Raw genomic sequence first — 12,984 nt, 5'->3', positions numbered from 1 at the left:
TTTTTCTGCTCCTTGAATCACGTGATCACGGCATTCTCTTATTAAATTTAAAAAAAAAACCTGATATTATCAACGGCAGCGCCTCCAGTGTAGAAATTATTTCTCCACATTTTCGGCCGTTTCTTCGTTAAGATCGTTCTCTTTCTATCTAGACTCCATGACTGCACCACCACCTTTAATGCTCCATGTGCACCACACTCATTTTTAACAACTTGTATGGTTGGCTTATACCAAGACCCGAGCTGTCGGTTTGACAGGTTAGAAGGAGCGATTCAAATTTCCTCGAGATTTCTCTGTAGCATCCAAATGTAGTATCTGTTAATAATGTATCGCAAATATTCCTGAATCAATTGTCAGGCTGTTGGTGGAATCTTATCAAACTATAATTGCATGTACAACCTTGTCATCGATAAAACCGACCCTAATCTCACCTAGCGTAACCTAAATATAATTGTTTTTCACGCTAATTCGCCCTTGTTGTCCCAGATATTACAGGTATAAATCATTGAAACATTAAAACACAACGATGACATCAACGTCGAGGAAACGTAACGATGGGAGCAGAACAAAAATGAAAATGAGGTAGGAAATTGATATTTTGCAAGTTTACTGGGTAGTAAGTAAAACATTTAAGTTTCGTTTTATTTCCAGCAAGGAACAACTGCAGCTGGCTCTGACTAAGAAACGGCAGTGTGATGCGAGAGCTTTAGCAATTGTAGAACGGTTGATAGATGATGCAGTCGACCAAACTTGGCTTTTGGAAAATGTAAGACGAATGGTTGCTCAAGATTCGGCAATATTAATGAAATACCACTTTCGTTGTTAATTTATATTGTATACACTGTTTAAACTATGAAATATTTTCTTCTACAGCTGGAGCATATCAATCGATGTCACATGGACGACGTAGTTGAAGAAAGAGCTATATTGAGACGGTGTGGTTATGCTCTGTGCGACAATCCATTGAAATTGAATATAAATCAAAAATATCACATATCGACTCGCAATAATAAGGTTTATGATGTAAGTCGCAGAAAAAATTTCTGCAGCAATAACTGTTATGGAGCAACAAATTACATTCTTGAACAAATGCTCACCAGCCCACTGTGGCTGAGAAATCCGAAAGAAAAGCCTTGCTTCCAGCTGCTACCTCCCACTGGATTAATTAAAAAAAGTACTCCAGGCGATGAAGTTTACCTGGGACGAGAAAACGTCTCTGTTGATTCATGCGAAATGAAACAAACTGATAAAGCTATCGTGTCTGACAAATTACCATCAACAGAGAGTAATAATGCGATTGAAAATACTATAAATAATGTACCTGATAATTCCATAAATAAATCAGGCACCGAAATCGTTGAAGGGGATGTAAGTGCTAAAGAAATAGCCAATCTTCACAAACCCGCAGAACCAGTTGCACGCCAAAGTAATAAATGTGATACTTTGGCGGTTGAACAAGATGTTCGATCAAGCATAAACAACATTTCCAAAGTAAATGCAAAACAAGATAAAACGCGCAAAGTACATGGCAAACAAGATGTCAGGAAAAGTAAGGTGGATTCAAGCTGGTTTGTTGAACGTATCAAACATTATTTACAAGAGTGGCTTACTTTGGATTCCTTGGCTCTGTTGTCGGGAGATGTGTGGTTGAAGCAGCAAAAAATAGATGAAATTACGAAACATACAAAGGACAGTAAATTCCAAAAGAAATATGTTGAACTATGCCAAAAAATCGATTCATGCCAAGTAGATGAAGACACTGACGAGGAAGATAGTAAACGCGATTTAAAACCTCTACCAGATTACAGTGTGCTGAAAGAAGCAAGTGCCCAAATAGAGGTCAAGGTATAATAGGATTGGATGTACTGTCATTTGTCAGCAACAAATTGTCTTTATCCAATTCAAATCTACTAGTAGTCTATTTCTCGTAGGTACGAGCATTTTACCAAGGCCAAACTTTGATAGATGCAACAAAACCACCATCAGGTAACGCAGTTGCTAATGAGGAAGGTGATTCCAGTACATTCATGCCAATGCTTGGAGAGCGTGAGCCTAGAACACTCAGGAGACGTATAATTTTGGAGAAACTTGATAAAGTGTAATGATGGTTCTGCATTGAGATTAGATATTCCAAATGAAAGCTCGCATTAACGCTTGTATAATATTTTAGGTTGCCAGAAATGGTGCGTACCTTGGCTGGAGGCGAGTTTGCTGTTGATGGATGTATCAGCACTAACGGGTGTGGAAAAACGGTGAAAGCTCTTGTAAACACCTTTTCGTTATCGGCTAGCAATGTTATCCCTAAGCCTGCGGAATGGAACCTTCTTGGCCTTATTTTTATAAGACTGTGAGTAGCAGATGAACTATTGAGTAATCGTATTTATCATTTCATAAGTTAAATTTGTTAGAAGACAGTGCATTTGTCTTTAAATTTATCGCAGGTTGAGCACCTCCGAGCCCAGGTTGAGGTTTCTACTGGGTACAGACCGAGCGTCAAAGTATATAACTATGATTCTAATGTCTTATAATTTGGAGCCTAGTGACTTGGACACGCTGGTAGCGGTGGCAACAGACATCCAGTTAGTTAGCAATAAGAATTTTCCAAAAAAATAACGATAATTCGATTTCTCCTGACGCTGACAGATCTTCAGAGATATAAAATGTATGATTCTGGTTTCTGTGATACCACGCAAGCGTGCATGCGAAATAAAATAATAAAAGTGAATTTTTGTCACGTGTTTCACAATACGTAAACCGTATTTCACGGAAATTCGCAACACCTTAAGTAAAAAGAGAAGAGAATGCTGTGAATGTGAGGACAAGGAGAAGCTAGTTTGGTGATGGAGATGACTGTGAAAGAGATAATGAAACCTCGTTCGATGCAGGACATCCCTTCCAGCTGTAACGTTTTGACTTTACCAAAGAATGGCTACAAGCTTCTATAGTACCCATGGTATAACTCTATGACCCATGGAGAGCGTAATCATAAATGTAAAGTCTCTCCAGCTGTTTAGCAACAGTTATTCCACTCAGTTTACATATACGGAGTTTTTTTTTTTTTTTTAGAGAGAGAGAGAGCACCATCTAATGCAGACTTGTTCCTGGTTGGTTAATGAGATTAGTCGCTACCAGTCGGTACAAAGAAGAGTTTGAGAGAAGCGAGAGAGCTCAGAGTCCTTACATCCAATGTAAAAGCCTCTTCCGATGATGCCCCTGATACGAGATAGGTTCTTGTTTGCAACTGATTTTCGATTGAAATCGAGTGTCTGCAATCGATCAATACTTACCCTATATACTGACAGTCGATAACACCACTGATGCATCAAGAAAGCTGTGGATGATACAGAACACCTTTATAGAGTTCAGTATAGAGATCGATAGTCGGAAGGGTCGGAACTGAACGAATTATCATAAAAATTCATTACCTCGCTGGTGAAGCCGTGATACTGTGAGTTTTTCGTCCTGATTGTGAGTGTGAAACAAAATTCGACGATTCAAATGAATTAAAAGCACATTTCAAGGGAACCCCTCTGTTAATTGGTTAGAAATGGTTTATGTAGTGCCTAACCAAATAACCCTGGTGAATGATCCAAAGCTTGGATCACGGACTCGGGTAGGTTCCTTTACCGTTGCCGTATTTTTACCAGGGCACATTATGCCGTGGCTGTCCATCAGACTCGGGATCCTCAAACATCGGTGGTTGGACACGGTTTGCTCAATGCCGTACACCAAATTATTTAATATGCAGTATATCTCGAGAAAATTGTAAAACACGTAAATCAAAATTGTACACCGTACTTCACGTACAAATACGCGAATGGATTAAGCTGGCTCTTTAAATAAGCTACGGTAATCTGTCTAATTGATAGAGTGCAAAGGTTACTGTAACTCAGTGCTTTTGAAGTATTCTAAGTTTTCGATTAAGTGCGATTTCTGCCTAACTTGCCTCATGCGATATGACGCTGAATTATCGAACTTTTTTTTATTTCTAGGTACAACCCTAAATCCTCAGCGGGAAAGATGTAAGCAACATAACGGATTTCGAGTGGGTTTTTTTCTCGTTTTTTTTTCCACAATAACAGCCATTGGCCGCCCGACCCTTGTGTATATAAAAGAGAGCCGCTTGAGCAGGTTTCAGATAAAATTGGCTGCGTCAATCGCACTCCTGGCCGATATTACATTAGACTCTGTGTATTGAAGGTACGCCTAGTCCCGCGGTAGTTTTACTTCTCTAGTTTTCTTGGAAATTGGGTAGTACGAAATTGAAATATGTTAGCGGGAGCGTTCGATAATTTTTCTTCTCAAAGTGCCGGTACGCGACAAGGAGGGCGGATGTATGTGACTGCGGGTGCATACGGACGCGTGGCTGGCTGTAAGCTATAACAAGTCGCAATTCTCTGCAAGAAAAGTTGGTAAATCTAAACTTCTGCAACTGTAGACAAGTCCAATAACCAATGCGTCTCTGTGTATAGGGATACCGTATACGGTATAATGTGTCACGGAGAAGGTCCAATCTGTTACCCTAAATTGAAACTTTTTCGAGTTTCTGATTCAAGAAAACCATGAATCTTAGTTTTCTGTATTTCAAATCTGGAATCCCAACCTCTCTGGTCTTGTTATTTGCTCCAAATTCATGCACAATAACTTATTAAATAATCAATCAGTTATACCGGATATTTCGTAAATGGCGAGTTGAAAGATCTATTTCACGATAGTCGAGTAGAATACACAGAATTCATCAACACCTAGTTCTACTGTAACTCAATACGGACTATTTTTGGAATCGTATTAATTTTGTAATCACTGAAAAAGATAACGATGTCGTTACGCGTAATATCACAGATCTTGTTAAGCCAGCCATTTTATTTCCGACGGTCATAATATTCACTGATTAAAACATAGGAAATACGGACTCTTAAGGTTTGTAATAGATTTTCACCCCTCATTTATGATTGTCGCAAGTAGAAGTTTTGGGTGCCGTGGACATGAAATGCTTCGTTATTTTTTCATCTATTCTGTTGCGTCTGTGATGCCAGAGATTGAAAATTTCTTCCCCAATTCCTCTGATGGTGTATAATTGAAATAAAAAATAAACTCTAGTGGCGAAGGGCCAAGGAGATAATGGTAATTCCTTAAATCTTTTAATTAAAGTTGTGTCATTTTCTCTCTTCGCGCAAAGAAGGTGAGTTTTTTCTCGAAATTTTAATCAGCAACCGAAGCTTATCGCGTGCGCATTTGCACTCTTCACGGATTAGAATACCTCGTAATTTCAATAAGTTGAGTATAATTCATCGATGCTATTCGAAAGGCATTTGGCATGAAATTCCAGAGCAGCAATCTTGCGAATCCAACCTGAAATATAGACTTGATTTTAAAGTACACGGATCATGTACGAAAAGGTTTGAAGAGATCGTAATTTCCAAATCACAGCAGTCTTCGTCTGTCGATGCCTTCCGTAAAGATTACTGCAATTTTACCAATTGAAAAGATACATTTTTACGATAGCTCGAAATAGTCGAAAAGTTTATGAATCGTTCGTAATTTCCGATAATGGGTTGGTATATATCCAAGATATATCGTTGAACTACGTGAAGGGATTTTCGAACAGTCACTTGTAAAAAGAAGAAAAAGCGTTTCGCAGGATACCTACGTACATGCGTTGAATTACACAATACGCATCGCGTGACGTGAAGAAACTTGGCGATTTTCATTACTCATCGTTAGCATACCTTTCCTCCGGAAGCAGAACGAGATGGAGCTGGTTTTGGCAGCTGACAAGAGGGTTTTAACCCTTACGGAGTCGCCAACCTTACACCGATTCGGCTTTTATCACGGCTTCCGCGAGTCGCGCTAAGTCCCGTGACACTTATCGTTAGCGTCGAACGTGCGAGAATGATAAACTGCCTATCCTTGAGCAATAATACGAACGTATATTTCGGTATTGGAAATTTCTACGTAATACTCGATCACACTGCTCAATCACTGGCGTAAAATTTGCACAGATGCCGTGATTCCCAGGGATAAGACTCGAAACGTACGTTTTGTTGCCAATTTTCAAACTTATGCACATTCATATCTATTTATTGCAATATTTATTACGGACGCTCTTCAATGATTTCCTATAGAATTTTCCGGAAATTATAGATTCTTAGAGTGGAGTACGCCCTACATATGAGTATTCCACACATCTGCAGTTTAGTATTACGATATAAAATATCGTCAAAACGTTCGTTTCATGCATTGTTATCATTCTCACCCCGATAACTAATTGTTTCAATAATATACCGCAACACGTCTGTTCTAAACTCGGTGCAGTGTGGTGGATGTAAAATTGATGACAATTATTCTTTCCACCTCCGAAGGCGCACATTCACGTGTACATATTAAGCTAGCTCGTGAAAACAATCGTGAATCAGTGACCTCGACGTTGAGGATTTTTTTTAATCTGGCGAGCCTGGCGGTGCCCTCGCGTCTGTGAACTCGAGAAACGATATTTCTGGAAATCTGGCCAGAGTAGTCGATTCAAACCACAAATTCAATATTGTTGCAAAAGGTTCGTGGAAGTCAAGCTTGTAATACATACAAAATGGGGAGGACTTAAATTTTTTTTTATTCTTAAGGCCGGTTTTTCGAACTGTTTGTGGAAATAGTAATTCAAAAAAATTTTGAAATCGGCTATTGATATACAGTATAGATATTGATAAAATTGTGTGTTTTATTTTCGTATAACCCTTCACTGAGATATCAATGCCACAACGGAGGGGAAATTTTTTTGATAGTCGTTAAGTCAAGGCCCATATCTCTGTAAATTTAAAACATTTTTCAATAAAAATTTATGCAAAACAAGTTTAACATACACTTAATAAACTTTCAATAATCCGATCGCTTGATAAATCAGTTATCCGCGTGAAAAAAATTCTTAAAAATCGGTTAGTTTTTCGACCTTAATACGGACGGGTTCGGATTTATGGAACGGCAATTGTATCGTGCATTCAGCTATCCGAAATTACTACAGTTCGAAAGTAAATGCTGCAATCGAGCACACAGCTGACGAAGAGTAGAGAAAAATTCAACCGTCCAATATTTGAAAAACTATGCTTCGCCAGTCAAAACGGCGCTGCTGCACTTTCCGTGAGGCCCGGAAGGCCGAAACTCACTTCGGTTCGGACTTTGCTCTAGAACACACGCAGCGTGAATACGTACGTCCCTGATGGTCGTGAACAGCCAGTCAGTGATCAACGGCGCGCAACACCGGGCTGCAATTCGAGTGGAAACTGACGAAGCAGTCAGCTGACAAGCATCCAGCAGAAATACCCAGTAATTATCATCGTTTCGCGTCTACCTATGTACATGTACACATATATGGGCATACCCATGTGTAAACCTGAAACTAACTGCCCTCGACGGTCGTCAAGGCGGAAGCGCTGCGGGGAGCAGAGCTATAGTTTGGTTTAGCATCCCTGAATTCAATGCTCGACATGTTGTGCCGAGGTCGGTCTGAGCGTGCGACGAATCGGTCCTTGCCTTGACCCTTTGATTCGCGCCATCTCTTCTTTGCAGCTTTTTTATTTATAAAATCACTTTTTTTTTTAGCAACAGCTGCCGAGTTCTTTGATTCCAGGTGGTCCCTGAGGCATTTCCAAGTCTAGAGAGAATATGAAATTTATTTATTAATTGAAAAATAGCACGCGCAAAGAAATGGTCGAAATTTGTACTTTTCAACGATCAAAAGCACTTTCTGTCAATCTACCATGATAATCCGAATGCCAATTTTTCACACAAACTTCATGTACGTCACAATAAACTTTCTTCTTGTTGTTTTTGTTTGTCCCCCATACTGGATCCGCCATTTTGAATATTCGATACTCATTTCTGTATAATTATTGTTATGCTCAAATTGTTATGAATATGAATGTCAAGCACAAGAGAAAAGGAAAAAAAATAAGAGATAAAGATAAAAAGGATTGAGAAGGGTGACCGCATTTACAAAAATGTTTGCGAACAAAAGTACGTAACTTTTCACGTTTTCACGTCAAGCATATTCGGTACGTGTAAATATATCCGAACCAATCGTCGAGTTTTCCTTCCAAATTTCATTGCAAACTGTCCGTCTAGTAGAATATGATGCGAATCTTTGAGAGTAGCAAGCGAAGTAGTAAGCTTGCATTCGGATAACGAATCTTTTCTCCTAATTATTGTTTAATATTATTCGATCAAAGTTTGATCCAGTAAGTCGTCAGTGCGCAAGGGTTCTTATTGTTCGTACATGAAGCTCAAGATTTAAATATGATTGTGTTTTATTTTGTAAATAATTAAGCTAGGGTACATCAACTCTAGTGTAATATGTAGATTAAAAAATATTCTTTTCCAAAAACTCTAATTTACACATTGCGTAACTGATGTTCAACAACATGGGTTTAACCGCCTTGTGCAATGTAACAGTCGATTATTTCACCAGTATAAAGTACAAGTGCTCTCTCGGCTGAGGGCAATAAAAACTTTGATTAAACTCTTCCAGCGATCGCAACTGCATGACGCGGTAAAACTGCATTGGGCAATACCGAATAGATGACGAGAAGAACCAAATGACATCAGTAATTTAGGATTTCTCGTGGTGTTTTCCACTCGCTACTATCTGTATCTCGCCTCCCTCCATCAGCCGGGTGTCCTAATTAATTATCAAAACCCAAACACCTTACTCATGCCATTATACAGTGGTTTAGATGTTATAAATACGTTGAATACACCATTTCCTTCTCGTCCCAATAAAGTTCACGTCAAAGGCAGTCGGGTTTCTAATCTTTGAACGCTGTGTCTATTAGTGATTGAAAAATTCATTGACGGTGTGTTCGAGTCACTACAACAATCCATATTTTATGTTTAATACCAAAAATGACCCGCGATAAATTTTTTGAAAATACGAAGATACAAGTAAGTATCAAATGCTAGCAGCGATGTTTGCGGGTTACTTTCGATTTCTTATTTAGAGAGTCGAAATAGTTCATTGATACAAAATTTTGTTTTTAGAATGGTGCGGGATTCAGAATTGAAAACAACATATTGAAAGGTGACGAGGTCCACTTTAACGTTAATTACAACAATGTTGGGAGGCTTGTACTGGATAAATTGGAAAGTAATCCAGATGCGCCGAGTCAGGTAAATGTGTGGGCTTGCAAAATGTGCAATGAAAAGTCTAAGTTGTGGCTGGTTTGATTGTTTAGAGTTACATTTAGTTCGAGCGTAGTAAAGATAGCGATTGTATACCCTGATTCAGATTGATACCGCCACCGGTAAAGTATACGCATGTAAAGAGGTCAGAGAACGAAGCGTTAGGTGCGCTCTGTGGATGAGGTCACAGGGCTTGCTTCCACGGGACGTCGTCGCGATCTGTAGCGAACATCATTTGGACGCTGCGTTGCCCTACTTTGCGTCATTGTACCTCGGAGCTACCTTTAGTCTTTCGAGTACTTCGCTGGAAATAGGTGATTGATTTACACATGATTATTATAATGGTGTTGATGGTTTATCATTAGATCGATTCCTTCAACCCTTTGTCGTAGTGGCAAGTATTCTTTTCACCTATTTTGTATACATTTTTTTTGAACTTAGAGAACCTTTCAACATATTTCTTGGCGATTTTTTGCTATTTCTGATAGTATACTAGTAGCTTTTCAATATTCGAGAGTAATTATTGCGATATAATTTAAATTGTAATTGTTAGAAACAAATTGATTGAAAAAAAAATTTCTAATTCAAAGAGTAATTCACATCCGAGACAATTATCCCTTTAAACGTACACATGTTTTACATCAATTTTAAGTTATTGGGCTCACTGATTACGAATCTGAAAGCGGATTGAAAAAAATCAAGGTCTCGGATCCAATCAGCGACCTCGAAGACCTCTGCATACATTTTTTTTGACCATTTTCGATCGAATTTGAAATTTTTGTCCACCATATTGGATTCACAATCTTGAACATTGAAAATTGGCTTTCAAATTTATAATTAGCGACCCTGAAACCCCCTGCATAGAGTTTCATGACCGGATTCGATCAAGTTTCAAATTTTCGTCAGTGATATTGAATGCGCCATCTTGAATTTAAAAAATCTAACATCAGGTTCGTAATCAACGATTCCAAAAACCATAATGAATATGCTGCGAGTTTTCGTGGAGCCGGGTGGGCTGATACGCATGCGCCAACACACACATGTGTTACGCAGTCAGTCTGGCTGCCTGGTTGTGTGACGTTGGTTGACAATAATTGTATTGTCAGCCTGGCTGATTGCGTGAAATATGTGAGTGTTTGGTGGTCTACCCGGCCCCACGAAAACTCAGGGTATAATTTCTATTCAAGAGATGGAACTATTATTGCAGCGGACTTTCACCACCGGTTTACCATCCTCGGACCGAAAATGATATTTGTCAGTGAGAATGCAGTCGCAGCTGTTACCGCGGCCGTTAAAGCAGCAAAAATTGATCCAAAAATAATTGTTTTTGGCCAATCTTCTGGTTTCCTCGACTTCGAGAGCGCAATTGCAGAACCAAGTGCCGACCAAGTCAGAAATTTTGAGTGTACCCCGATCGAGTCCTCGAGAGAAACTGCTTCGATAATGTTTTCCGCCGGTACAACTGGTTTGTCAAAAGCTGCCGAGATAAGCCACGCATCTCTCCTGATGCAAGCGTGCGCAACATCAGAACAGTTCGGTATGGCCGGGAAAATTTGCCTGCACTTTGGAATATTTGATTGGATCACTGCGATGCACTTTACATTCATGAGTCTATGCTTGGGAATTCCTAGACTGATAGTAAAGGCCTTCGAAGAGCAGTCAGCATGCGCCTTGATGGAAAAGTACAAAGTAAATCATGAACCTTGGTAGTTTAAGTATTTTTTGCATCTCCGACGGCGGAGTCAGCGGCATAACAACTTTTTCCAACATACGCTTGGAAAGTTAGATTTGCGAAGCCTGTCGAGTATGCGTAAAGTGCCTCGTTTCTGAACAGCAGCGCGACAGGCGAGGCTCGCGCATGAGCTCTAGGATTTTCAATTTCACACACTAGCGCTTTAAATAATGCGTGTCGCCCTCTTTACGCGCTTGGAACATAGCATATTATTATTTCCAGGTAAACTGGGTTTTCATGTCTCCGAGTATGATCAACAAATTAGTGAAATCCAACGCGTTGGAAACACACGATCTTTCATCCCTGAATCGATTCATGTATGCCGGGGCACCGTTATCCGCAACGTCCTACGAAGCCCTAGTCAAGCACTTGCCTAAGGCCCAGATCACCGGAGCTTACGGAATGACGGAGCTCGGTGGTTACTTGGCAATTCAGCCGACTAACTCAAGGCCTGACCAGGGCTCATGCGGGAAAATTCTTGAGAATGCCCAGGTGAAGGTGATCGATCCGGATTCAGGGCGCATATTAGGGACCGGAGAAAAGGGTGAATTGTTGCTGAGGACTGCCTTCATGATAAATTCTTATTACAAAAATCCTGAAGCTACAGCTAAGATCATTGACAAGGAAGGTTGGTCGGACTGCAAACCTCTTTCGCAATATTATACTTTGTACAGTCGTTTAATGTCGAAATATTGGTCTTATTCTGTAATCCAGGATGGATCCACTCCGGGGATCTCGGTTACTACGACGAAAATGGGAATATTTTTGTCATCGACAGAATGAAGGAGTTGATCAAGTATCATGATCATCACATATATCCATCCGAAATCGAGAGCTTACTGCTTACTCATCCCAGAGTCAAGGAAGTCGCCGTCGTCGGCCAGCCTCGTCCTGGTGCCGACGATCGTCTTATGGCTTTTGTGGTCACGACAGTGAACTCCTACAATATCAGCGACGAGGTGAGTGATTGTGTACCTAATTCTGAGGATTCTCGAATACACGTATCGCCGCCGTAGCTTGAACCTACCGATCGATCTATAACCGTGCATCAGGTCGAATAATTACAATTTAATTGACATATTTCAGGTCATTAAAGCGGAATTAGTTGACCTCGTGGCCGCCGAACTTTCAGATTACAAACAACTTCGTGGAGGTGTCTCGTTCCTTGAACACATGCCGAAATCGCCGGCTGGGAAGATCCGACGTGAAAAACTGCGACAATTGGCAAGATATATGCTAAGAGCTGAAGCCGCGGCTTGAAATGTGACCGCAGCTGTCGAAAATTGACTGATTATAACCATCTGAACTCACTTAAAGCTAGTGTATTACGTACCAAGGGCGGGAAATGACCCCTCGCTTTTGGTATACACCATTTTTGTGTAACACATGAACAGATTTTGCCTTTTTTCCCTTATTGAAAGTCCGTGATCAATTCGCATTGCTCAATGAAGTGATATATGTATTTTTTAATACACTTGTCTGAATAGTGGGGCTTTGCGTATAAACAATTCACCGAAACGAAAGAAATGTTTGAAAATAAAAAATAAAATTTATGGAAATAATCGTTTATTAAACGCAGTAGTATATTTCGAAATCTTAAGACCGATGTTGCAAAAAAATAATACGAGATTATACAATTCATTACGAAATAATACGAGTAGATAATGTTTCGAAAAATAATAATAGATTAGCAGGTTAAAATGAATTTACCTCGAAATACTAAAAATCGTGACATGTAAAAAGGGTATAACTAATAGTGATTTCAATCGCTGACAATAATATTACAATTAGAAAAAGTGTAATTTCTACCATTAATAACAATATGATGAAGATTACTTATTTTCTGTTCAGCTTCGGTACCTTTTCTACTTTTTTGCTGTTTTCCTCTCTTCGGCTTATAAAATTGACTCCATTTGATATAAATTGACACAACGCATGAACTATATTAATTTTCCCCTTTTTAAAGCGTGTCTACTTGTACAAAGTGCTTTCATAGCTTCTGACAATTATACAACGAAGGAGAGTAAATACGTACTAACATACCACAAGTAACAACAAGCAGTAGGTAGGTGACTTCAAATATC

General features: G+C 39.5%; 2 protein-coding genes across 5 annotated transcripts; both read left to right on the top strand.

Annotated features, from left to right (window-relative positions):
• Positions 1 to 26: 26 nt before the first annotated feature.
• LOC124176106 (putative RNA polymerase II subunit B1 CTD phosphatase RPAP2) lies at positions 27 to 2,725 on the top strand. Of its 3 annotated transcripts, none has more exons than XM_046556957.1 (7): positions 27 to 257; positions 487 to 582; positions 652 to 778; positions 874 to 1,845; positions 1,932 to 2,098; positions 2,171 to 2,347; positions 2,442 to 2,725. In XM_046556957.1, exons 2-7 carry the CDS (start codon positions 527 to 529, stop codon positions 2,611 to 2,613), a joined length of 1,671 nt encoding a protein of 556 aa, XP_046412913.1. In that variant the 5' UTR covers positions 27 to 257; positions 487 to 526; the 3' UTR covers positions 2,614 to 2,725. The 3 variants fall into 3 exon arrangements, with proteins under 3 accessions (XP_046412913.1, XP_046412914.1, XP_046412915.1); XM_046556958.1 differs by having other exon boundaries at positions 27 to 308; XM_046556959.1 differs by having other exon boundaries at positions 29 to 582; positions 652 to 766.
• Positions 2,726 to 6,935: 4,210 nt separating this feature from the next.
• Positions 6,936 to 12,420, top strand: LOC124176104 (4-coumarate--CoA ligase 1-like). 2 transcript variants are annotated; one of them, XM_046556956.1, is made up of 7 exons: positions 6,936 to 7,317; positions 9,028 to 9,156; positions 9,275 to 9,482; positions 10,376 to 10,857; positions 11,123 to 11,528; positions 11,615 to 11,859; positions 11,987 to 12,420. In XM_046556956.1, the coding sequence occupies exons 3-7, from the start codon at positions 9,347 to 9,349 to the stop codon at positions 12,158 to 12,160; spliced, it is 1,443 nt and encodes a 480-aa protein (XP_046412912.1). In that variant the 5' UTR covers positions 6,936 to 7,317; positions 9,028 to 9,156; positions 9,275 to 9,346; the 3' UTR covers positions 12,161 to 12,420. The 2 variants fall into 2 exon arrangements, with proteins under 2 accessions (XP_046412912.1, XP_046412911.1); XM_046556955.1 differs by lacking the exon at positions 6,936 to 7,317 and adding an exon at positions 8,806 to 8,931.
• Positions 12,421 to 12,984: the final 564 nt, after the last annotated feature.

The sequence above is a fragment of the Neodiprion fabricii genome, chromosome 2, assembly GCF_021155785.1.
Source record: "Neodiprion fabricii isolate iyNeoFabr1 chromosome 2, iyNeoFabr1.1, whole genome shotgun sequence".
Classification (NCBI taxonomy): Eukaryota; Metazoa; Arthropoda; class Insecta; order Hymenoptera; family Diprionidae; genus Neodiprion; species Neodiprion fabricii.
The sequence above is the reverse complement of the archived record's forward strand: the minus strand, read 5'-3'. Positions and strand labels throughout refer to the sequence as shown.

Bases quoted from the DNA above. Each gene is read 5' to 3' on its own strand.
- LOC124176106 (XM_046556957.1), top strand. From the start codon at position 527: ATGACATCAACGTCGAGGAAACGTAACGATGGGAGCAGAACAAAAATG. The intron at 2,099-2,170 runs GTAATGATGGTT...ATAATATTTTAG, and splicing joins TTGGAGAAACTTGATAAAGT to GTTGCCAGAAATGGTGCGTA. The intron at 2,348-2,441 runs GTGAGTAGCAGA...AATTTATCGCAG, and splicing joins GGCCTTATTTTTATAAGACT to GTTGAGCACCTCCGAGCCCA.
- LOC124176104 (XM_046556955.1), top strand. From the start codon at position 8,893: ATGACCCGCGATAAATTTTTTGAAAATACGAAGATACAA. The intron at 10,858-11,122 runs GTAAATCATGAA...TATTATTTCCAG, and splicing joins CCTTGATGGAAAAGTACAAA to GTAAACTGGGTTTTCATGTC. The intron at 11,860-11,986 runs GTGAGTGATTGT...GACATATTTCAG, and splicing joins CCTACAATATCAGCGACGAG to GTCATTAAAGCGGAATTAGT.